The 25,302-nt window shown below is 39.9% G+C and overlaps 1 protein-coding gene across 8 annotated transcripts in view; it reads right to left on the bottom strand.

The window, feature by feature from the left end:
• Positions 1-4,872: 4,872 nt before the first annotated feature.
• CDC14B (cell division cycle 14B) overlaps positions 4,873-25,302 on the bottom strand; it is a 101,010-nt gene continuing 80,580 nt past the window's right edge. For 2 of the 8 annotated variants that reach the window (XM_036856213.1, XM_036856218.1), the window contains exons 12-14: positions 24,508-24,605; positions 13,486-13,602; positions 4,873-8,539 (exon numbers count right to left, since the gene is read on the bottom strand). In XM_036856213.1, coding sequence (XP_036712108.1) covers positions 8,503-8,539; positions 13,486-13,602; positions 24,508-24,605 — 252 coding nt within the window. In that variant the 3' untranslated portion in view covers positions 4,873-8,502. The other 6 variants (XM_036856215.1, XM_036856220.1, XM_036856212.1 and 3 more) reach the window with 4 other exon arrangements.

Here is a 25,302-nt window from a genome sequence, read left to right as displayed (position 1 = left end):
AGGAAAACTTAAAGTACGTGAGGTGAGTCCTACATTCTTGGCAATGCAAAATGATCAGAACCTACATGTTCTGGTGGTGAGGGAAAGTGAGAGTGGAAGTGAGTGGGGACGCCAGAGAAGTGTTCAATAAGAGGGAAAGGACGGTGGGTGGAAAGGAAGCAAGAGAAAGGCAGAGCCCAGGTGGCCCAGCGAAGGAAGTGGCAACCCAGGGTCCTGTGACCAGGGTGGAAAGACATCCTTCAGGGGTTTTCACCGAGGATCCTGAAGGCCCAGAAGGGTGCCTTGGGATGACTGGTGAATAGGCTCCTTTATGGCACACCTCTAGGGGGCACCCTTCACACTGCACCTGTGTGAACAGCACCTCTGAATGCTGTGATGCCATGGAGGGCCTGTCTATGAAGTCTTCAAAATTTTGCTTTTGTGGGGGCAAGAGGGACCAACTCCCATCAGATAGTCACAAGGACCTCTAATGTAAGAAAGGTCAAGGAATGCTGTCGACTTGGACTTGGGATTGCACCACTACCACAGAGGGTGCCAGCCTGGTCATGTCCCCGACCCAGTCATCCCCCCAGGTCACCTACAGGAAGTGCCAGCTCTGGCTTTGGGCTGAAATCTCCATACCCAGTGGAAGAACGAGGCAAAAATTCCTTTGCTGTGAAGCTGAGGCATGGGCCTGAGGAAACAGGTTTAAGCAGTTTAAGCACCTTGAGAAAATCTGATGGTGAGCGCTGTGGTGTCCAGGAGAAACCTCTGGAGATCTAGTCCCCGCGGATCCCGAGCCAGATTAAAAGTCGGTCTAGAAAGGTTACAGCCCAGGACATCCAACCATCGCTGGAAAAGGTGGGAGACAGACAGAGTTGTACTTACAACACCAGAACCTGTCTTAGGGGGTTACTGGATATGGCAAGGACTAGTTTAATATGCTGGCTGGAGAAAAGACCCCAAGGTTCATCCTCTAAACTCCCTGGTTAACTGCAAGGCAAATCTGGGGCTGGCCAGAGAGAACGGCTCTGAACAGCAGGAGTGAGCTAGGGTGGCCACCAGCCATCATGCTCCCTGCCCTCACTCCTGTCCTGCCAATGTTGAGTGAACACTCAACTGCCACTTAAGGACATGCCAATCACTGGTCTGCCTATGGTACTCCGTGTGTTGTCCAGCTGTCACAACAGACCCCTCACAGGGATGGAGACAACAGGATGGGCAACCTCCTCATGGCTGCTACATTGATAAGCCAGGGCCAGGCAGGAAGGCCCCGCCTAAAATCTCAGGGTCCCCCAGTCTCATGAATACTCATGAGCCTTATACCCAGGATTAGCCTCTGCTGCCTCCTATATAAATGAAACCTTTTCTCCGACCCCTTCCTCTGCCAGCTGGGGCTTGGGCCAGAACAGAACAAGGAAGGAGAACAATATTCACTTCCCAAGAGCATCTGCTACTGTTTCTGTGACATCACAAGTAAAACTGTGAACCTAATCAGCAGTTCCCAACTGGAGGCAGCACTGCCTCCCGAAGGTGGCTGAAACTATGGTGGTGGTGGTGGGTAGGGGAAGTTGGATTACTCAACAGCTGGGACATGACTGGCATTTAGTAGGTTGGTGGGGGGTAGGTTTGCAAGGAATGCCAGACTGGCTGCATTCTCTGTGGAGTCCTACACAAGGAAGAACTGTCTGCCTGAAAAATCATCTTGCTTTACATAGGGAAGCAAACCCACGATGAAGAGAAACCACTGTCTTTCTCCAAGTAAAACGACGCACAAACCTCACTACCTCCCCCACTCTTTCTATTCCCACCCAAAGCCTCTCCTCACTTAACCTATGATATTTGGCCATTATAAGAATCAGAGGGGCCAAGGCCAGGCTCCCGACCCGCAGGAGGCCTCCTTACCTGGGCACCTCAGTGTGGATAGAGCACCCGTCATCCAGAAGCATGTCAAAGCCATGCAGACTTGCTAGCAAAGAAATGAGACACAGTTAGAGACAAGGCAAGGAGACCAGACATGCTTCAGGGGCAGCGCAGAAGGATCTCCATTCCACATGGACTGGGCCAGCTTCCCCACTGAGGGAGCTGGGGTTATCTGGAGAGGAACCTGGAAGTGTTTCCCAGAGTCCATGTGCTCCTCCAATAAGCTGAGAAAATGGTGAGACTATAAATAACATAGGGGCATATTATGCCAACCACTTAGAAGACAAAATGCCCCAAATCTTAATAATGGGGCAGCTAAAAGATAGGACTGTATATAGCAGGGAATGATGGTGACCATGACCCATGGCACTAGGGCAAGTGTCCTCCCGTTAATTAACCAGCTCAGCAGTGTCACAACAGCTGCTGATGGGGGACGGAGGGAGTACAGAGAACTGTATGTATCATAGTCCTTTTGAAGAGCATTAAGGCAATACTTTAATTTTTAAATTAAACATAATATATATAGCTCTTAGTATGTACCAGGTGCTTGTTCTAAGTAATTAACAAATATCAAATCATTTAATCCTCATACAACCATATTAGATATTGTCACTCTGGCCCAAATCACACAGCTAACAAGCAGCAGAGCAAAGGTTTACACCCAGTCTGGGTCCAGAATCCGTGTTCCAAACAATTATACCAAGCTCCTTTTCGATACACTGTACATCGAAACCTTTAAAATTTTGCATATCCCTGACCTAGAAATGCCTTTTTAAAGAATTTATCCCAAGAAAATAAGCAGCACCACCCAGGAAGAATTTACATATGAGAATATTCAAGCAGTGGTATAAAGGTAAAAGGTTGGAAACTACCTACATGGGCAACAATGGGGAGAGAATGATTATTGAAGTCATGGCATATTGCAGAGAAGGTAAAAATCACATTTGTGGAGAATTCCTCCCACTACACGGCTTTCCAACGCACCCACAGCTGCACTTAAGACCCACGGGCAGAGGAAAAGCAAGCAGTGGTGGATGTTTATGCTCCACGCTGGCACTGGGCCCCATACTATGCCACCATCGTGTACTTTGGTCTCTTTTAATCCAAACCCTACGCATTTACTAGTCCAATTTTACGGATGAACAAAGGGAGGACCAAGAGGCAGATAAAGGATCCCCAAGGTCACAGAATAAGAGGCAGAGCTCATTTTAGAATGCACATTGCTGATTGCTCTTTCCATTATCAACTTGCTATTTAAATAAACTCATGCGGCCTCATGAAGGGGCCTTTTCTACTTAACTATGCCCCTGCTCTGCCTTGAACAAACCACTCTCAAGAGACTCAGAAGTCAAAACAGTCTGACCTCTTTAAAAACTTACACCATTATACTTACATGGAATTATGCTACAGGTACCAAAAATAGTGGATACTGAGGGACCATAATCTGCTATCAAAAAATTGGTCTTTACCTAATTATCTAGAGAAAATTACCTTAAATGTATGAAAAAATTAATTTATTGAAAGCTGTGTGCCAAATGCTGTTTTAAGCACTTTCCAAATGCTGTATTATCTCATTTAATTCTCCTTGTAACTTAAGGTGGGAATTCTCTTTATTCCCGTTTTACTTGAGGAACAGAAGCAGAGGGATTTAGCAAATTGTCCACGTGGTAAATGAAAACTGGACAGTGGTCAACAACAGAGAAGGAGACCAAGAATCTACAGGGCTGGGGTCTCAGAGGCTGGTTGCCCACACTGCACAGTCCTGGAAGCCGCAGCTGCTCCCACGAGAAACAGACATGCCCTATGGTTTCATCCAGAGCCTTGCAAGCCTCAGAGCCTTGCTGCCAAGCCTGCCCCTTTCACAGCTCTCATGTACCTTGAGTTGCTTGGCCCATGCCAACTGAGCTCCAGTGGGTCAGCAGGAGGGCACACGATTCAGCACGGGTCTCAGGGTAAACCATAGAGGGGCAGGCGGACGCTGCAGAGCCTGGAAATCGCTCTTTGCGAGTAGTGGTGTGCGGGAGGAGTTTGGATAGGGGTGAGAAGACAGATCCCTTTGCTTTGTACTTTGAAAACTCATATCCTAGCACAAATCAAAGCTAAGTTCCTTGGGGGAACTGGACAGCACTCCTTAACAGGACAGACTCCTACAACCTAGACACAACCTCTGCATGATGGTGTAGGCACTTAGGTCTTTTAGGATTCCGCCCTGCAAGAGACCAAGAGGGAAGGCAGGTAATTAACACTGCGGATGGCGTCCTGGGTTATACATTGGGATGTGAAGTGCTCTAGCACTGGTCCTGCCCTTTACTCAGCACTTTAATCCTGACCTTGGCAGGCAAAATGAAGGGGCTAAGGTGTACATAACCTACAAGACTCTAAGGGCCTGACTTACTTGTGTCTTATCCTTAACAGTTTCCAGAAAAGTCAAACCTTTGCATGCCTGAGCTGGCTAGTGGGTGTGTGTGAATGGGTTCTTAGCAGGAGGCCCCTCACTTGCTTACTGTCTTATCCTGGGGAAGATGTTATGGACAAAACTGTATACCCCCAAATTCTTAAGTTGGAGCCCTTCCACCACTACCTCAGAATGTAACTAACTGTATCTGGGGACACTGCCTTTAAAGAGGTAATTACGTTAAAATGAGGCCATTAGGATAAATCCTAATCCAACCTGACTCGTATTATAAGAAACGGAGGACAGACAGAGGGACACCAGGGACTGCAGGGCACAGAGAAAAGGCCAAGGAGAGAGGCATCAGAAGAAACCAACCCTGCTGACACCCTGATCTTGGATTTCCAGCCTCCAGAACTGTAAGAAAATTAATTTCTGTTGTTGAAGCCTCCCAGATCACAGTATTTTGGTATATAGCAGTCCTAGCAAACTAATACTACAGAGGGTTACATCCACTTTATACTTTAACCACTGCCTACCATGATTCAGAATGGTAAGTGAATAAAAAACTCAAAAGGCTCTTTGGTTAATACTTTTAATTACATGATTATAATTATACAATTTCCACTATTCAACATTTCATATAAAACCAGTTACAATACACAAATGTGACAATATGTATCAAACTATATAGATATGCAAAGTTTACATGCCATTATGAAGCTTTATCTTAAAAATACCTTCAGGAAAATAGACATTCATTCAACCAGTTCTCTCAGCTTTATAAAATATGATTAGAAATATACATTTTAATTAAAAAAAATCAAGACAATGATTGATCCAATACTGATTAATCAGTTACATTTTAAAAGTTTTAATAATCTATACATGAGTGCAGGTTAGATAAAAGTCTGCAAATCATTAATATAAAACTGCAGTAATATAATCAGATGAATACATCTGCTGACAGTTAATTCTACTGGGCAATTAAGGAGGTAATTTCCTACACAGATTAGGTGAACTGTCCAGTCAATTAAACACATCTGTAGTATTTCCACTTAGTGACATGGAGAATACTCAGATTTAGGAGAAAAGGAAGAGCAGCAGCTAGCCACACAAGGACAGTTTCGGTGGGAAAGAACTATGAAAGAATTAAAATATGTTTTTAAAGTTGTGATGAGCACTGCTTTCCAAAATGCAATAATCACTTTAAAAACTGTATGAAGAGAAGCAGCTCAGCCGCTTTCTGACAAACATCAAAGGAACGCAAGGCCCACTGGTCAAGCAAGGTAAGGGCTCCCGGAGCTCTTGGCATGACGCGGCCCAGAACACCCGATGGTCCAAACGGTTCACCCAAGGGGAGACACATCGCCTCATGAGAACACTTGGGGACTCCTTCAATCTTGTCGGGGCCCAAGAGGTAGAAATCACCCCTGTGAGAGGCGGAGGAGGGCAGGGAAGGAAGTGGGTGGGGGACAGGCTAAGAGGATCGAGTTCACAACAGAAAAATTCTGGAGACTAGAAGAGTGGCGGGCCGCTTAGATGCAGCTACATCTTGACAAGTAAGGCTGCTTGTTTTAGTGAGGCACTGCTCAGGATCCATCCCTCGTCACTGACAGGTTAGAGGGATTTCTAGTTTTTCTGTAGCATTACATAATGGAAGTCTGTCTATATGTCTAGGTACCCAGTTTGGCAGACACCCTTCTTTTGGACTGTCCCTAACTCTTGATGGTTTGAGTCCCCAGAAAGCTTCAAGGGCACCTAAAAATATTCATTTCTAATTTTAATTCCAATGGAAACTGTCTTGGTGTACTTTCAAAGTTATTTAAGGCTCTGAAGTTAAAGAAATCTCTCCATCTGACATGCCCTGTTTCATATTCCATAGCAACAAGATCTTCTATAACAAATTAAAAATGAGAATCTGAGAAGATTCTTGGGTATGTTAAAGTTTCAGTTGAGGGCCGGGGGAAGAGTCTACTTTTATTCACAGCAGGAAGAACTTTCCATCAATCAGATCCAGAGACTTCCTAGATTCTAGATGTCCCCAGTACATTTAACACTGTGCTATACAATCCATCTGAAGCACTATCCCAAATTGTGTGTTCCAAGGAATGCTTCTTTAACAAATGACTAGTTTGCTATGACTAATTTCAGTGAACCTGTCAAATACAAGGATTTTTAGAAAGAACCAGTGACAGCAATTCTAGCTGGAAACTTGAGCAGCCACACGAAAAGGCAATTTGTAAAACAAAAAGTACATTGACGCCCAAGAGACACCAAATGGCTTATTCACTGTGAGGGTGACGGCACATTTACTTGTTCTGACCAGCAAGAACGGTTCAGATGGAAGTTTGATTTTCACAACTACCGGGATTATTTATGTAGAAGATGGCCTTTAAAAGTATAAAGGGAAGAAGAGTTGCCCTGAGAAATCAGTGTTTAATGCCTGGGCACAGCTTGAATATTTAGTATCATCTCCCAGACCAACACAGCAAACAGAAGGTTTCCCCTCCCACTCAAAGCTTAATGAAGAGCTGTCTTCCCTCAGGTAAGTAGGTCTTTGTATTTATGAACTTCCAGGGATAGAAAAGTACTGTTTTTCTGAGGTCTAGTCCTGATGTTTAAAAGCTGGCATGGCCCTCATGGTGCCCAATGAGGACGAGCTGCTTGTTTGGCCAAAACAATGGCATCTTCCATCTCCCCTCAAAACTAGGCAACCTTACAATTTACTCCAAGAGAGTAAATACCAAAATAGATCCACCGTCTTCTAATTACTTTCTGCATTAACAGACTTTAATCTGTTTATTCCAACCATTCCTTATTCTTCATATTTGTATTAAAAAGGCAGCTTTTTAAAAATGGAATTGCCTACTGACCTGATTCATTCATCTTATAACGTGAAGGCATTTTGCCTTTTAATATTGTATCATCTCCCCATTCTGCAAACTAGGACAGGCAAACACTGGTTAACAATAACTAAACCATTCACTTCTTATGGAAGTAACCAAGATGATTACAAATATTTTTTTCTTTTGGGTCCCATTTTTTTTTTTTTTTAGCAGCAAATAAATTCTGTTTTGTGATTGTTTTACATTACAGACTCTGCTGTGTTTCTGTGGGGTTGAGGGGAGAAGGCACTCTGCAAAGAGTTATTAGTTGTATTCCCTAACCAAAGGCAACAGTGAGTTTCTTATTTACAAACAACTGAAATCCAGATACGAATAACTGTCACTGAAACCAAAGGGTGTGTGAATGGCCTTAGGTCATGCACATAACAAAAAAAATCCACAATGCTACAGAGAAAGACCCTAACAAAGTAACTTTTTTAAAAAGTCACCATTATTTGGGATCACTGTTTCCAGGGGAAACACCAACAGTGTGGGGTTTTTTCCTGCATGGAAGGAAATATGATTTTAATTTGTATGACTGGGCAACCAAATAGTGGGCAGCCTTGGCATTCTTCAGTCTCGAAATGACAAAGGAATGATTTACAACCATCTTCCAACTCTGAAGCCAGTTTCTCCTCCTGAGTCTTCTAAAGCTACTATTAACATTCTCTTGAAAGCTTTAGGTTACCAAAGTACCGCAACATGCAACAGTCTTTAAATGTGGTTTTCACAGATTCTTGTTAATAAAGCACTCTTTGGTGGAAGACAAGCAGCTTGGGTACTTAACAGAGTTAACATTACAACAGTATTACAAATACTAAAGTGAAGATGATTAAACCAAATAGTATCAAATTACAGAAAGTACCATTTCAGTAATGCTTGTTTTATCTTTATAAATTTTGACACAGGGTGAACAGCAAATAAATAAGTAAAAAACCTCCATCAGACCCTCAATTCTTCTGAAGGCCAGCAGCTAAAATGATTGCCATCACAGGGACACACGTGCACCACACAGACTAGTCAGCTCTCCTGATAACAGAGGGCTTTGATATTTACACCTGAGACTAATTTACAACAGCTTTTTTGTTAAAGACATCTCTATAGAAGGAGAGTTGGGCCCTCTTCAAGTCATTCACTTGTACCCAAACTCATGTAGTTATTTAAGTTCCAGTGGACATTTTCTTCATTGAATGAACTTCTTAGGTGGAAAGCAGCTAAGGCTTTTGCAATTCTGTTTTGTTTCCAAATAAATCGTGCTAAAGTCCTGTTGTAGTTTTCTGTTCCTAGAGTCTTCCTTCAGTTCTGGTCACAGGTTTTTACTTAACGCAAGACTGTTTTAGTCCTTGAAATGGAGGGACTACAGGGGAAAAAAGAAAGGATTTTACCATGAAGGCTTTTAAGTGTCCCATATGTAGTTATCAAAGACAAGGAAGGCAACATAATAAAAATATTGACATGCTAAAAAGTGTACACTTTGTATAATTCTTTAATGACAGATACTTTGGAAAAGACAGTACAATATCAACCGTAAAGTAAAGACAAACAGGAGAGAAGAGGCAGAGCAGAAAAAGGTTCAGTTCTGCAAAAAATTAAAAAACAATAAAAAAACAATAAAAAAAGAAGGGAGGGCAAAAGCAGCCGAGCAATGAGAGTACCATAATGCCATTAAGGGCATTTGTTGCAAAGCATTCCTTTTCCTTCTTTCCCTCTGAGGAATCAGGCTGTGGGAAAAGTGGAAAGAACGAAAAGATAAAGAAGTGTTACTTGATTATTTCCAAAGCCAGAAGTCGGTCACAGAAAAAGCTGGGGCACAGCAAGCAGTTTCCAGTTTAGCAGAGCGCAGCAGGCACCCCGCACCTGCTCCCACCTTGCTCCGCACTGCTGCACAGCTGCAAGGGGACAGCCGCCGACCCTTTTCTGTTCGTGAATAATTGACCTACATTGATCTTCACCCTACCTCCTTTCTTTCCTTCCCCAACTGATCACTTTAACTTTCAACTAAATAGCAACTTTCAGAGAACAACTAAAGCAAAAGAAAAGAGAGAAACCAATTCCAATCTGGAGGTGAGCCTCACTTGGATGATGATAATGGTGCTCTATCAGAGCAGCTCAGCTGAATCAAACATTTAGTTTTCCGAGCCCCCAGTAGAGTACTGAGTATAAAGGTCCAGGTTAGTTGGTGGAGCCAAGAGGGAAAATATCTGAAATTTCAAAGGGAGATTAATATTTTAAAAGAACAGAGGTAACCAGCATGAAAGAGTATTTAGGTACAACATTCTGGGGCTTCTACAGTGATATAGTTTTTAAACATAATGGCAATGACAAAGAATTAAAGCCCAGAGGTGATGGAACAGACACTGAGATCTGAGACTCTAAGGAACAAGAAGCAGTGACAGGTATGATGATGGCAAACGTCACAAATGAGAAGACTTAAAAAGCCAAAGTCCTAAATGTAGTTACGCCAACTGAAGGGCTTGTGAAGAGACTCATGGTTTCAGAGGCTGAAGAAAGAGCCTGAGCATTTATCTTCCTCCAAACTATGAATAATTAGGTACAAAATACCCCAAAGCAATGAACATTGGTTTGGTTTGGCAGGTGGAGCAGAAAGTGATGGTTCCCAATGATGCAACTTGGAATAAAAAAGGCACTTATACATGACAGTTTTCTTAGGAAACAAATGAAGTTATAATTTTTTAAAAAAAGAAACAAAAGACTGCCCCAAAGAAACAGCATAAGCTTACAGAAACATGCACTCAATGGGTGAGCAGTGTAAAGACATGAACCGAATTGAATGACATCAAATGAGGTGGCTACAGGTTCTCAATCGGAGGCTCGATGATGAAATGTTCGAGACTCATTCTCAGGGAGCTCTTCAGAGTTGATATAACAACACTGAAAAATGGGCCAATTCTATTTAGCTGGTTCTTCAGTGGATTAATGATTAAAACAGAAACATTAAAATGGGTTTCTAGCTCTAACAGGAAGTGGGAGGTGTAGAAGCCCATTAATTTACTTCTCTGGACTTAAGGAAGGGGATGAGGACGGTGCTACACAGACCCCTCTCAGCACCCCATCCGCCACCAGACACTCCGGTGTTTCCATGCCTGAACTGCCACAGCTGCGCCAGAGCAGAGCTTGTCACCCACAATTTAAGCTTAGATGTGGCTAATGTTCAATGGATACATGGGAGAATAATCAATCACCTGCCATGAGAGAAACATGGTGGCAATTCTTCCCAACAACAAATACTTATGCCAACACTCCTATTTTTTCAGTCTCCAAATAACTGCTCTTTTAACATGTTTGTGGAAAAGTTCTTCAAAGATGTAAAGCCTCTCAGTAAACTGTCAAAAATCAAAAGAGACAAATCAATGGAAAGTGAATTTTGGTGAGGTCTTCATCCTGGAAAGCCTCGAAGAGTAGAATAGAACATGGAAATGAAAGGTCAAGTTCTATGGCACAATAGAGATGATGATGATGACGTGCAAACAACATCAACCTGCAAGAGAGAAGGCCTCACAAATGGGAATGACAGCAGACTGGCAACCCTGGCTCCTTGCAAGTGTTTATGAATGTACACGGAAATGGTGTAAAAATGGTGTACTATTTTGTGTGTGCGTGTGTGTGTGTGTATTGCTGTTCAAAGAAAAGATTTCTATTCAATACTTTAAAATTACTCAACAGTCTTAGCTCATATTGTTTTGTCCTGAATCAGATTATGTACAATTGTGTTAATTCTCTCACTACCCTCCAACCAAAAACGAATACTATCCCATAGGACAAAAACTTCAGGCTACACCTTGGGTGCTGAGTCCCATTATTTCCTAGAAGCAGGGAATGGGACCTGTGCATAACATATTTGCCTTTCTCTTGTGAGCTGTATGTGGTCACAGTTAAGGTGATGTCAATACAGGCCAAAGCCCAGAAAGAGGTAAAGGAGACTGGGCATGGAGGGCGTGGTTAAAAGCACTGTGAAACCCAATTAACTCTCGTTGTTTTACTTCTTTGCTCCTCCAAATCTCTGAAAGTCCATTTCAGAATTTAGAAGAAGTCTTTTTAGTTTTCAGCACTATCCCGAATGCCTGAAAACTGCTTTCTTTGGGCCATTTCAATATTTGGTCAAGCTATTCAGTCTGAACTCTACTTTAGAGCCCTCAAAGCAACAAGTCCAGGGACCTCAGGCAGATGCTCACCGCAATCAGGAACCACCTCTGCTGAGAAGCACAAGCTTAGATCACTAGACAAGACCTAGATGGAAAAACTGCCATAGGGCCACACCCTAAGAGGAACGGGGTGTGACCGGGCAAGTGCAGTCCCGGCTCCAGGACTCTAGCCAACTCCTCTGAAACCTGCAGAGCGCCATCCAGAAAAGCAGAAAGCAGAATTAAATGTGCAAAAAACACTCGGATGTGATAGAAGTCTGAAAAGAATATGTCCATTCAAAACATGTCTAATTATCATCAACAGCAGGCCCTTTATTTGAATTTTTAATAATTTAATTTACATAAAAGTGTCAAAGTTAAAAAACCTCGCATTTCCCCTCATTTATTGTAGAAAAGTTAGAAAAAAAGAAAATGATAAAAAAAAGAAAAAAAATCCCCAAATGTCCTACCAACCAGAAGAACTGTTAGTGTTATGGCATATTTTTCCTTTATCTTACTTCTCTACATATATATTGGGTTGGCCAAAAAGTTCTTTTGGGTTTTTGGGTAAGATGTTACGGAAAAACCCGAACGAACTTTTTGGCCAACCCAATAGAAATGTCCACATCTATAAATATTTAAGCTTATAAATATTTACACATCTATACTCTTTTACACATATATATATAAAGTATATTTTACATTTACAAAATTAGAGCAATACTTCATAATTTTTATGTGTAGCCCTTTTCACTTATTGCTCCATGAGTAATTAACCCATTTAACCCATTTAACCCAGTTAAAGTAATTAACTTTCCTTTGAAAACGTGACTCTTGATTCATTTGGCAGAATTCATCAATCATTTCCTATTTCTTACTATTATAAATAACATTCTGATATTATGTTATAATGTACCTAAATCTGACTTTTTGTCAGTATTTCTCTAATATTCTTCTCAGTGAATTAGAGTAAAAAGAGTATGAATATTTGATACCTTTCTAATAAAAAGTTTTAAACCCTAAAATCATGAGTCAGTGCCCAATTCTCAAATACTTGTATTGAGGCACTATCATGTTCTCAGGCAAGTAAAAGATTGTAGTAAAACTGTACAAAAGAATCAGCAAAGAAGGAGAGTGGCAGAATGGAACAATTCCTTACAAAAGCAAAATACACAGAGCCCTCTAGATTGTCAGTGAGTCCCCCACGACACAGGCTGCCGTGGGACTGCACCGGAGACTACCTTAGCACTGAAGGTCAACGCAGGCCCAAAGCCTCAAAGATCTGAGGGCAGGGAAGTCAAAAAGAAGCAAGGAAAACTGTGAAGGACGTTTTAAAGTCTGGTTCAGATTACCTTCAGGTTGCTTGTGGTGTCTATAAGAAAACACTGTGCCCTGAGCACGGTACTGTCATGCTCAGGACCGCATGGGTTGCCAGCTCAAGGCAAAGATACACAAACACAAAAAAGGTGCCTGCCTGCCTATCCCTCCTGAGATGATAGGAAGTGGGCAATCTGCTCTCCCCTAAAAGGGGATCTGTTTTTGGAATATGTTAAAAATGAAATGTCTCAGTTCATGATAAACAACCAAAAACAATGGTGAGTAATGGATTTGGTCACAGAACATGTCCATTTTTTTGTGAAAGCCTCTATTAATGAAGGAAGTGAAAGATGCTGGGCCAGAAAGTGAAAAAGCTAGCGCCCTTGGGTATATATAGACTGTGGACAAGAGGATAGTCACTAGGTAAAGAAGGATCCCAAACTCAAGAGAGTTCTCATTTTTCCACCATCACACTTATTTGCAACTAATTCTCCAACAATTATGCTGGATCTGATACACAGACAGAAAGATTTCCTCCAAGTCCTGACAGAGAGCTTTGGAAGTTCTTAATTTAAGAACTTAGAAGTACAGCATTCTCAACTTTCCCATATTATGACCCAGAGACCACACTTCCAGTGTTGAGAATCACCTCTGTAAAAAAAACAAAACCAAACCCCAAATTAAAATGGTCCAGATTGTCTTAGATGATGAACAAGTCAAACATTTTTGATTAATTTCCTGCCACAGGGACTCTGCTTTCTCCTGTCTTCATTTCTATCTCCAGAAGATTAAACTGGAAAACCAATGCTTAGAACATTTCAGAAGAGTAGGATTCTTTTCTCACCTTTTAAAACTGCTTTTTCTTGAAGCAGATCTGGTGGTTCTTTTAGTAATGCCTGCACTGCCAGAAATGTTAGGTTCAGATGTTTTACAGCTCTGAACACTGGACTGAAGAATTACTCTGAAAACAGTTGAAAAAAGATAACATTATATTCACTGAAGCAATGTGCAAATACTTGACAGAGGAAGGCACTTTTGCACTTTAGTGCAAATTATTTTCTTGAGAACGGAAAGGATTTTCCATAAACACATTTGCCAAAAAAAAAATTTGAAACACACTTTTACATCAAGGTCTTTTGAAATAAAGCGTCTCATTTCCCTATGAAGGTTTACACAAAGATAACCAAAGAACTTTGCTTTTGGAAAATGAAATGACCTGGCATGTCAAGCAATTCCCACACCAAAGAAATCAATCAGTAAGACAAATTTTGGTGCCCCAAAGTAAAAATAAATTCTCAGAATTCTAGTCATGAAAACAAGAAATCATTTAAAAGCCCCAAATTCTAAAGACTACGAATATAAATATATATACAGTATTCACTCTTCGGAGCTGGAAGTACAAGCAATAGACATCAAATCAACAGTAATTTTTTATAACATTTCAAATTTTAGAAGTATGTTCAAACAGAATTTTTTGGGCTGGCTTACAACCACTTACAAAGTCACCCAGTACCATTAAAGTGAAGCTGTTTAAATTTTGTGAAACTTGATTTAATTAAACTCTAGACATCTCAAGGAACTGAGACCTATGGGAGTAGACTGCCCAGGAGGCAAATTCATGAATCAGAAAGAACACCCTCAGATAAAGCCCACACAAAATACCTGTTCAAAAGTAGAGGGTGTTTTAAAATTCCTCACTGAATTGTCAGAGGGACAACAGCAGAAAACACCAAAAAATTTTACAAGCAATTCTTTTCTTCAAGAGATAATGACTAAAACACTGAACTGCATACATACACATTTACATATACTCAACTTTTATTTATCTTTGAGAGAAAATACTTTAAAAAGCTTTCTCCTCTCATATCCAAACATAAAGGTGAGATAGCCAACAACAACTTATGAGAACCCAGCTCATGCGTAAAAAGAAACCATTACAACAAACTAGCAGTCAGTCCTACCTCCTATGCCTGTGTTAACACCACATTAGTTAATAACCAAAGCCAGGTCCTTAAAATGTAGCAAATTCTTATAATCTTAATATTACTCAAACCATAGGATATTCAACATTTAGTAAAATACTAACTTCTCATCACTAAAAAAACAATGGGTTGTACTGCACCAGAGCAGAAGTCTGGAGGTCAGTGGTTTTCGAGCCATTTGGGGGAGAGGAGTAGAAGGCTGAGGGAGGGGAACTCCTAGCCTAGCTGTTTCTCTTTATCCAAGAACCATTTCTGAAAGTCTTATGAATCAGGCCTTCAATCTCACTGAGGGAAACTGATCCTGGGTAAATGAGCCAATGCTTGATTCAGGATTTCTGATAAAGTTTTATCATCCTAAATGTTGACTGTTTTAACAAAACAGAAAATGTATATGCAGACATAATTATATTATCTAAGAGGGTACCAACTGCCCTGGCATATAAATTCTATCCTTGGAAACAAGGATTTATTTTTAAATTCTTTCTGATTTTATAAAGTGAAGAGGAAATATTTAGTTGTCTCTGTTAAGAATGTGAATCTAGAATTTTTCATTAAAAAAAACAAACTGCAATGCTTCCATTGCTATTTCGAAGGCCCAGGCCCAGGGCTTGGTGCTGCCACTACTGTCCCGAGGCCTCTCACCCACTCAGTGAGGTTCATGAGTTTTATCTCCATTTTTTACAAATGGAGAAAATGAGACTCCTGTTGGCTTTTTTTTTGAAATACAACATCTACTTTTCAAATAATTTCAGGCCACTTATGGTCAAAAGTATCAACTATCACACTGTAAAATCATTAATATGAGGAAAAAAACAAGAGCCAATACATTGCCTGCTTAGGAAATTTACCTCCTGATTTCTTAAGTTAGCTATTATGTTTAAATACTATTCAAAACAAGAAATTACTGCTAAATCATATTTTAGGCTGATAGGAAACATCCTTTTAAAAGTACTTATTTCTCTATAAAATTAGTGTAAACAATTCATGTGAAGTAATATACTATTTTTTTTTTAAACATCTTTATTGGAGTATAATTACTTTACAATGTTGTGTTAGTTTCTGCTTTATAACAAAGTGAATCAGTTATACATATACATATGTTCCCATATCTCTTCCCTCTTGCATCTCCCTCCCTATCCCACCCCTCTAGGTGGTCACAAAGCACCGAGCTGATCTCCCTGTGCTATGCGGCTGCTTCCCACTAGCTATCTATTTTACATTTGGTAGTGTATATATGTCCATGCCACTCTCTCACCCTGTCACATCTTACCCCTACCCCTCCCCATAGCCTCAAGTCCATTCTCTAGTAGGTCTGTGTCTTTATTCCCATCTTGCCACTAGGTTCTTCCTGACCTTTTTTTTTTTTCCCTTAGATTCCATATATATGTGTTAGCATACTGTATTTGTTTTTCTCTTTCTGACTTACTTCACTCTGTATGACAGACTCTAACTCCATCCACCTCACTACAAATACCTCCATTTCATTTCTTTTTATGGCTGAGTAATATTCCATTGTATATATGTGCCACATCTTCTTTATCCATTCATCCGATGATGGACACTTAGGTTGCTTCCATGTCCTGGCTATTGTAAATAGAGCTGCAATGAACATTTTGGTACATGACTCTTTTTGAATTATGGTTTTCTCAGGGTATATGCCCAGTAGTGGGATTGCTGGGTCGTACGGTAGTTCTATTTTTAGTTTTTTAAGGAACCTCCATACTGTTCTCCATAGTGGCTGTATCAATTTACATTCCCACCAACAGTGCAAGAGGGTTCCCTTTTCTCCACACCCTCTCCAGCATTTATTGTTTCTAGATTTTTTGATGATGGCCATTCTGACCCATGTGAGATATCTCATTGTAGTTTTGATTTGCATTTCTCTAATGATTAATGATGTTGAGCATTCTTTCAGGTGTCTGTTGGCAATCTGTATATCTTCTTTGGAGAAACGTCTATTTAGGTCTTCTGCCCATTTTTGGATTGGGTTGTTTGTTTTTTTGTTATTGAGCTGCATGAGCTGCCTGTAAATCTTAGAGATTAATCCTTTGTCAGTTGCTTCATTTGCAAATATTTTCTCCCATTCTGAGCGTTGTCTTTTGGTCTTGTTTATGGTTTCCTTTGCTGTGCAAAAGCTTTTAAGTTTCATTAGGTCCCATTTGTTTATTTGTGTTTTTATTTCCATTTCTCTAGGAGCTGGGTCAAAAAGGATCTTGCTGTGATTTATGTCATAGAGTGTTCTGCCTATGTTTTCCTCTAAGAGTTTGATAGTGTCTGGCCTTACACTTAGGTCTTTAATCCATTTTGAGTTTATTTTTGTGTATGGTGTCAGGGAGTGTTCTAATTTCATACTTTTACATGTATCTGTCCAGTTTTCCCAGCACCACTTATTGAAGAGGCTGTCTTTTCTCCACTGTATATGCTTGCCTCCTTTATCAAAGATAAGGTGACCATATGTGCGTGGGTTTATCTCTGGGCTTTCTATCCTGTTCCATTGATCTATGTTTCTGTTTTTGTGCCAGTACCAAACTGTCTTGATTACTGTAGCTTTGTAATATAGTCTGAAGTCAGGGAGCCTGATTCCTACAGCTCCATTTTTCGTTCTCAAGATTGCTTTGGCTATTTGGGGTCTTTTGTGTTTCCATACAAATTGTGAAATTTTTTGTTCTAGTTCTGTGAAAAATGCCATTGGTAGTTTGACAGGGATTGCATTGAGTCTGTAGATTGCTTTGGGTAGTAATATACTATTAATAGCTAATAATTTATGTGCAATTTTGAAAATGAGAGCATGACAGAAATTTGAAATGCATTAATCTCATCAGTAAAGATTCAGGTCACCAGTTATTTGCATTAAAAACAGAGCAGTTATTACATCTGTAGGTTATGCATCAATAAAGTGGGAAGGAAACACAGCAACTACACTTAGATATTACCTGAGATATCCTACAAGTTAACACCCTAAGGTGGGTTAAGCTAGCAAACGTGTGAAGTATTCACTCTGCCACAGGGATGTGGGAACTCACTACCCCCCACCTTGCACACTAGGCCAATCACATGGCCCTGCAGGACAACATTCAGCAAATGTCATTTCTCCTTTCCATCTTTTCCTGATAGAACCCTCAGTCCTACCTTCTATCTCTTGCCCATACTAGAGTTCGTTTTCTTCTCTGCAGTATCTTTTGAGGCCCAATATTTTCCGATTTTGGATACAAAGATATCTGCAACTTGAGGCAAAGCAAAAAATTGAAAAGCCAGGTCTCTCACCTATCAAGTCACAAAGTACTTTGAAAATAAATGTTCATTCCAAGAAGAGAATCCATCAGCTCAACCATGCACTATTTACACTGGTTGTCCACCACTGATACAAAAAGAGCCTGCAAAATGATGGGCCTGAGGCCCTGCAACCTGCAGAGATGCCTTTCCCACTGTCTAAAAGGTCTGAAGCAGCATGTGAAGTGCTGTTATAAGGAAGCTCTCCAGGCATGCCAGGAAACAACCTATCAGGCGATGCTACATCATCAGCCAATAGAGGTGAATGTCAACAACAGTGCCCATGAGTAGTCACCTCAAAGGATAATTATAAGGATTATATCTGTTTACATTATTGTTATTGTTGAAAGCTTTTGTTTCTGTAAATTCCAAATTAATCAGGGTAGGCTAAAGTGAATACTCTGCTTTGGGCTAGAAATACAATGGCAAATGTCAGTAATAACAAAAAACGTTATGTCTTACATAGAATATTAAAAAGAAAAGAGCCTGATGGAGACCATTTTTTAAACTTACCCAGCAAAAAATAATACAACCATGAAATGCCTAAACATTATTAGCAATGACTCCACCTGTTTGAAATTGCCACTCGGAATAGTTTGAGAAGAATAAATCTATGCAGTGTGTGATGGCCCTGAGTCCAAATGTGTGAAATCTAGGCTCAATAAGAGAAGTAAAGGAACAAAACACCTGAAGGGATAATCCGTATCAGAAACATAGCATGTGTGCCTATGTAATAAGCTTGTATTAATAAGATTTTTTAAAAATGTCATATATAGGTTCATGTTAAGCAGCTTTTCCTTAATTTTGAAAAGAATGGCATCTGCTAGTTTTTTAAATCTTTTCTAGCCATTTGAAAACATTCAACGAACCACAAAGTACTAGAGTTGGTTGCAATGGAATTTTACTTTGGAGGAGATCCTAGAAGGCACTTTTGTATTCCTTTATAACTCCCAAGTCCAAGTTGGAACAATACAAGAAATTCTTAAAATTTGAGCTAAAGAAAAAGTTTCAGAGAAAAAAAGAATGCAGCCTAGACATAAGAGGGTAATGGTGAACCACAGTCTCACAGGATACACCCTCCTTTCTGTGCTCTTGGTCTTAACATGATGTTCCCGGAAAGCTTCTTGCCACATTCTTCTGCAGAAAAGGAGTCTCTTCACTGTGAAGGTATTCATTTAATGACGAAAGATATCAAGAGAATACAAATTCTGCCTCTATTAACCTAATAAAAGCATTCTAGTTACTTTTGGGAAAGGAGGAAAGTGGGAAGGAAAAAGGAGCACAGTGCCTGTCATGTGAAAACACAAACATAAACAAGGGACTCCAGTTTTCTCTGCTTTCCTATCTTCATTCAACACCAAGTGTTGAAAACTATACTTAACTGTATTCCCTAAAGGGGAGGAAGTGAAACGAGGTAGAGGAGAAAATTCTGCATACTCAAGACAGAAGATTTATTAGGGAAGCAGGTGCCTGCTGAGAGAGCACCGTGTACAATGGCAGAATCAGAGGTGAAAAAGGATGCAATGCTCACTAGACCTCATGGCTACAAAATAAAGTCTTTACTAACAGCAGAAAACCAGTGGGAAAATTCTTTTTGCTAGATTGGAAAGGATATATTAACGATATTTACTCTAGAAAACCAGAGGAAAGTTGTACAGACAACTGATTGAAAGAAAACCACCCCAATTACCCCAAACTAACTGTACATTTTTGATAAGAAAAAGAAACTACGTCATTGTCATCATAAATTGCTATTTCAAAAAATCTGTTAAGAGTAAGCACATCTTAAACGAAGCGTGTTACTTTTAATATCCCTGGTATGAAAGTAACAGAGAAGACTTCCTTCCCTGCCACCAACCCATGAAGTGCAATGATTCAGAATAAGAACCTTTGAAAAAAGGCAAATCAACAAAGCTAGAAGAGCTGATAGTGAGAAAAACATGCATCATGAGAAACACACTGGACACCAGAGGTGAGCACTAGTAGAGAAGTGGAATGGGACACTTACACAGCAGCTATCTGTCAAGGGTCCTGATGGCTACTGTGTTCTTAAACCATCGAGACAGAATAGCAGGATGGGGAGAATGTAGTCACAAACAATCCACCAGATGACAACACTACACAGTGCAGAGGTCAGCACAGCTAGGGAACATCTGGAAAGGGGTGAAGGGGAAAGAACAGATGTTCAAATTGGGAAGCCAAAATAAATAAAATAATAAATAAATAAAGCCACGTGTGAATTTTAGATACCCTGCGATGCAAAGGAGCAGGAAACAGGGATCAAATTTTGCCATTTTATGTTGGAAAAAAATGCTGTCTTCAGTTTTAAACAGATTTGATATTTGGTAAAGAAAGATTAGACCCAATCTCTAGTTGGATAACTACCCCATGTTAATTTAATTGTATGATACTGAAATTAGAGTCGTAGCTATGCGATTGAAATTCTTCAAAAAGCACAATATGCACACAGAAAACCAAATCACAGAGAAAAAGGAGGCAAAACCAACCAGACAAACAAACAAAAAAAGCCCTGAACTGACACAGGCTTGTGTCTGCTTTATAGATTTTCATTTGTTCCTCTAGTAAAGCTCATGGCATGAGAATTATTTTTCAATGATGAAACATACCCACCTACACTGTACTGTTTAGGTGGTTTTAAGGGATTTTCAAGGCTAACTATATCTGTATTTTTACCTGTTCCCATAGGATGCACTTCCACTCTTCATGCATCCTTTCCTTCGCCCCTAACAAACCTAGCAGAAATCATCAGCACAATGCAGAAAGATAGGCAGCATGGATGAAGTTACAAAATCTACCCGATCTGTTTTAGCACAGACAATAATATACTTGCCATTATCCTGAAGATCACTTCAAGATCATGGTGCTACATAATTTCCTGTCTTCATGGTAGTCAGGATCAGACAAGCTCTCTGACAAAATTACCAATTTTACAATTTCTAACACTTAATTCTCCCCAAATATTGACTGTAAAACAGAAACCAATGACTGGATTACTTTATGTACTATAACTTTCTTTTAAGAATCACCAGTACTCATATATTTTTAATTAACTTTCCCTCTTACATTTTCATTTGGCTAAGTACCAACAGTGAAGCAAAATAACATGTCCACACTGACAGATGGGTCAAAATCAGGAGGCAGGAATTGAATTTAGATTTTTCAACCCAAGCTGCTGCTGCAAACTCTCTCTCTCAGGGGACTTTTAAATATTTCTAAAATAACAACAAACACTTGGGAAGGAAAGGAAATCTCCAGTTGACCTCCTCTTCTAGGGCCAAAAGAGCTACAAATAGAGCAAAAATGAGATGACTGTAACAGCAAAGAGGGTCTGAAAAAGCAGGAAGGGATAAGGAAGGAGAAGGAAGGAAAATCTGCTGTGACTAATCTTAAATCTCCCAGAGTGTTTACGCATAATTAAGAGCTTAGAATTTTAGCATTTTGCTTTTCCTTTAAAAGTGTGACCTAAAATCTTGTTAATTGTGTGTATGGGAAGAGGGTGGTTTGGGGACTATTCTATTTTTTGGGGGATTACAATTACAATTAAAGGGAATCCTGAGCTAGCTTTTTTTTTTAACTTTTACCAAGTAAACGGTTGTTTTAGGGAATTCCCTGGCAGTCCCAGTGGTTAGGAATACACTTTCACTGCTGAGGACCCAGGTTCGACCCTTGATAGGGGAACTAAGATCCCACAAGTCGCAAGGCATGGCCAAAAAAAAAAAAAAAAGATTGTTTTAACACATGCCAAGAATGCCAAGAGTGCTTCAGAGCAAAGGGCCAGTGTTCTTTACTCCTTTTAGGGTAAGGTGGGGTGTAAATAGATAACGAAGCAAATGGATAGCACAGAGGCTGGTCTTTCCTCCACTGGTCTTTGCTAGTTACTATCATTCAGCCATCCATCAACTACCACCCCAGGGAACCTCACATACCAAGATAAATGTCATAGCATCTAGTGTCATCTTTGGTTTCCAACAATATTTCTAATTTTAGTCTACATTTATTGTTTTCTTTTATGTTTCCACAAATCCATGAGCTATGGAAGAGACTTTTAGAGTCTCATTTTTCTAGAAAGGAGCATCAAATGATTTGAACTCTTATAAAACATATTCACAAGATAGCAGACTCAGAGTAACTACAGAAAATTTCCTATAAGCCCTATCGAACTCAAGAACCTTTGACTAAGCAGAATTCCCATCCCTGACTCCCAACTTGACTTTTGAACAGAAGGCAACAAGCTATTGAGAAATAAACTGATGCTGCAGATTCTTAAAAACAGAACGAAAAATCTGGACATGACTAAAAGCAACCCACAAAATCATCCATTTTCTAGGGCTTGTGATTCCAAGTGTGGTCCCTGGACCAGCAGCATCTTTAACACCTGGAAGCTTGCCAGAAATGCAGAATCAGATGGCACCCCAGACCCACTGATCATTATCTGCATTTTAACAAGCTTCCCAGGAGACTCAAATGCACACTGAAGTTTGAGAAGCACTGCTCTAGGGCACTAGCTATTTCCTCCCGTCTAAAATTGGCTTCAGAATGATTATTTGGAGGGACTATACTATTTCTAAATAAAAAGAACCATTAAGGGCTTCCCTGGTGGCACAGTGGTTAAGAACCCACTTGCCAATGCAGGGGACACGGGTTTGAGCCCTGGTCCAGGAAGATCCCACATGCCGTGGAGCAACTATGCCCGTGCGCCACAACTACTGAGCCCGTGTGCCACAACTACTGAAGCCCGTGCACCGCAATGAAGAGTAGCCCCCGCCTGCTGCAACTAGAGAAAGCCCGCGTGCAGCAATGAAGACCTAACATGGCCAAAGATAAAATAAATTAAAAATAAACTAATTTAAAAAATAGTAACTAAAAAAAAAAAAAAACCATTAAGACCTTAAATGAAGACTTATAATGAAATTAAAAACAAAATGGCATTTGGAATTAAATAAATTATTTAAAGCATTCTAGTTGATTGAATGCACAACTAAACAGCAAAGAGAATGCTTAATTAATGCCTATAATCAATACTGATGCCTTTCATTCACATGGCACTTTATTTTGGAAAACTTGTTCCTTTTCTTTGGGTCTTTTAAGAATCTCCCAAGGCAGTGGCCCATGATGACACATCCCTTAAGTGTAATTCTACTTTGGATTTTAAGATTATGAGAAGATACCAGTGAAGAACTACTTTTAATTAAAAAGGCCTGTTCTTCTCTGCCATAACCATTTACTATGTCATAGTTCCTTGCCATATTACAGGATGCTTACTGAATACTAAGATGACCTATCTCCATCACCAAAAAAGGGGGGCGGTGTGAAATTTGGCACCCACCCCACAATGAAAGGTACTAGAAGGAAGGAATCCATTGGTATAGGTGGGAGCATCTACTAAAGAATACCCTAGAAAAAAAGTACAATGGTCAAGTTTTTGATTCTACATATCTTTCTAACAATCCTGGACGTTCCATGAGATTGAATCCCGACTAACACTTACAGAAGCAAGTATAAGTGGACACACACACAACCCAATAACTATAAAACTTCCTATCTCCATACTAAACCTTCTTCTGTAACTTGAAAAATTCCTCCAACAAAAAATTAATACAAAAATATAGTTTAATCAATTCACTGTTGACTTAAAATAATATAATGACATTAAGCCACCATGTCACCACTAATTAAAGTTTACCATATCAAAACAGATTATGTGTAATACGGTAGTAAATTTAAAGAAATTCACAATTTTAATAACTCTGGACAAACCTACAGTTATTCTACAGTTTATATCTGCTGTCGCTCTCTTGAGGATGTAACATGTTTATGAGAAATGGAATACTGTGTGTCATATCAGTAAACAAAGGATGTCACAGTCATCAGTGATTACAGCCACAAGCCAACAATGAGCTGGTGAGCCCTAAGGGAACTCAGGAAGGAAAGAATACCTGCCATCTAGCAGCCATCAGACTGCAGCCACTCCTACTCCCCATGGTGAGCCCTGAGGAAACTCAGCATAGATACTGGCCCCAGATAGCTGAGGAGCATATCAAAGGAATTATTTCAGTGAGCCCAGACTCTTGCATCTTCCCATACATAGAAAAGCGCTAAATTCCTTAACTTGAGATATCTATTTTCTCTTATTAACAGTAATCTTTTGACATTCAGACTACCTTTGCTGCAAAACTCCTATATATCCTGGCTCCCTCCTCACCTCCTTGGAGCAGTTCTCTCAGGGTTACTTGAGATGCTGCCTCCCGGGCTTCTTCAAGTCCTAAAAATTTCCGCCAAATGAAACATAACTCTCAACTTTTAGGCTGTGAATATTTTTTTAGTCGACAGTTATTATCCATGGAGAAAAATCACTCCGAATAGTGCTTTCCTGTCTATATGAGCTAGCGAGGTTGCAACAGAAGACAGAGATAATCAAAGTATAGCTAAGAGCTTCTTAGGCAACACCCTTAGATTTTAAATAAAGTAGATATTCATTTCAAAGTGGCATAATGGGCATGCAACCATGGAGAAAATGTACAGGAAAAAATGCTCATGAAGGACCTTATACACAAATTAAATAACTACAACCACACGAAGGAAATCAGACTCACGTGAGGGGAATAGCGTTTGTTTTTGATTGTCTTCTGCTTTTCAGGGCTCGAAGTCTATCACCTTGTGTCACTACATTGATTTCGTCGTCATCACTGTACTGTGTAAGTAGAAAAACACTGAGCTAATGATTTAAGCTGTACTTATTAATGCAGCGAAGCATAGCAGCTACATTTACCCATATAGATCATACATAGACACATATAAATATACTTCAACATTCTGATGAACTCTAAAATATTTTGCTGCTTTCAAAATAAAGGTACCGGACACATTTCGAGACAACCAAAAGTTGACTTTCATAGACAAAGAACCCAATAGCACTCTTGTTATAAAACATTTTGATAGTGAAGAGGCATAATGGGTTTTCAGTATTGAAAACACTCTCTTTTAAATTTCACAATCTACTTACCACCACTTAATATAGTACTGCTACCCCCTAAACTCTTGGTTCTTTAAAGTTCCCCATCTGAGAACAATTGGTTCCCTAAATCAGCTACCATGAAATAGGAAAAAAATGGGGGAAAGGGGTGTCACGAGGTCCATCTAAAGAGTGTACTTCACATACCTCTTTTTATCACCAGTGCCTTGTGAGTAAACAAAAAATAAACTTTAGTTTTATGGACACATAACCTCGTTTTAACTATTTTGACTAAAAAGTTCCTAGAGAGGGCTATAAGTATAAAAAATGCGTGATGATAATCCCTCAAAATGTGCTTTATTATTTTTATCTACAATTTTCTCCATGCCCTAAAAAGTTCTCAACAGCACTTAAAGCAATGACAACAGTGTGATGG

The sequence above is a fragment of the Balaenoptera musculus genome, chromosome 6 (assembly GCF_009873245.2).
Source record: "Balaenoptera musculus isolate JJ_BM4_2016_0621 chromosome 6, mBalMus1.pri.v3, whole genome shotgun sequence".
Classification (NCBI taxonomy): domain Eukaryota; kingdom Metazoa; phylum Chordata; class Mammalia; order Artiodactyla; family Balaenopteridae; genus Balaenoptera; species Balaenoptera musculus.
This window is presented reverse-complemented; position numbering and strand designations above follow the sequence as displayed.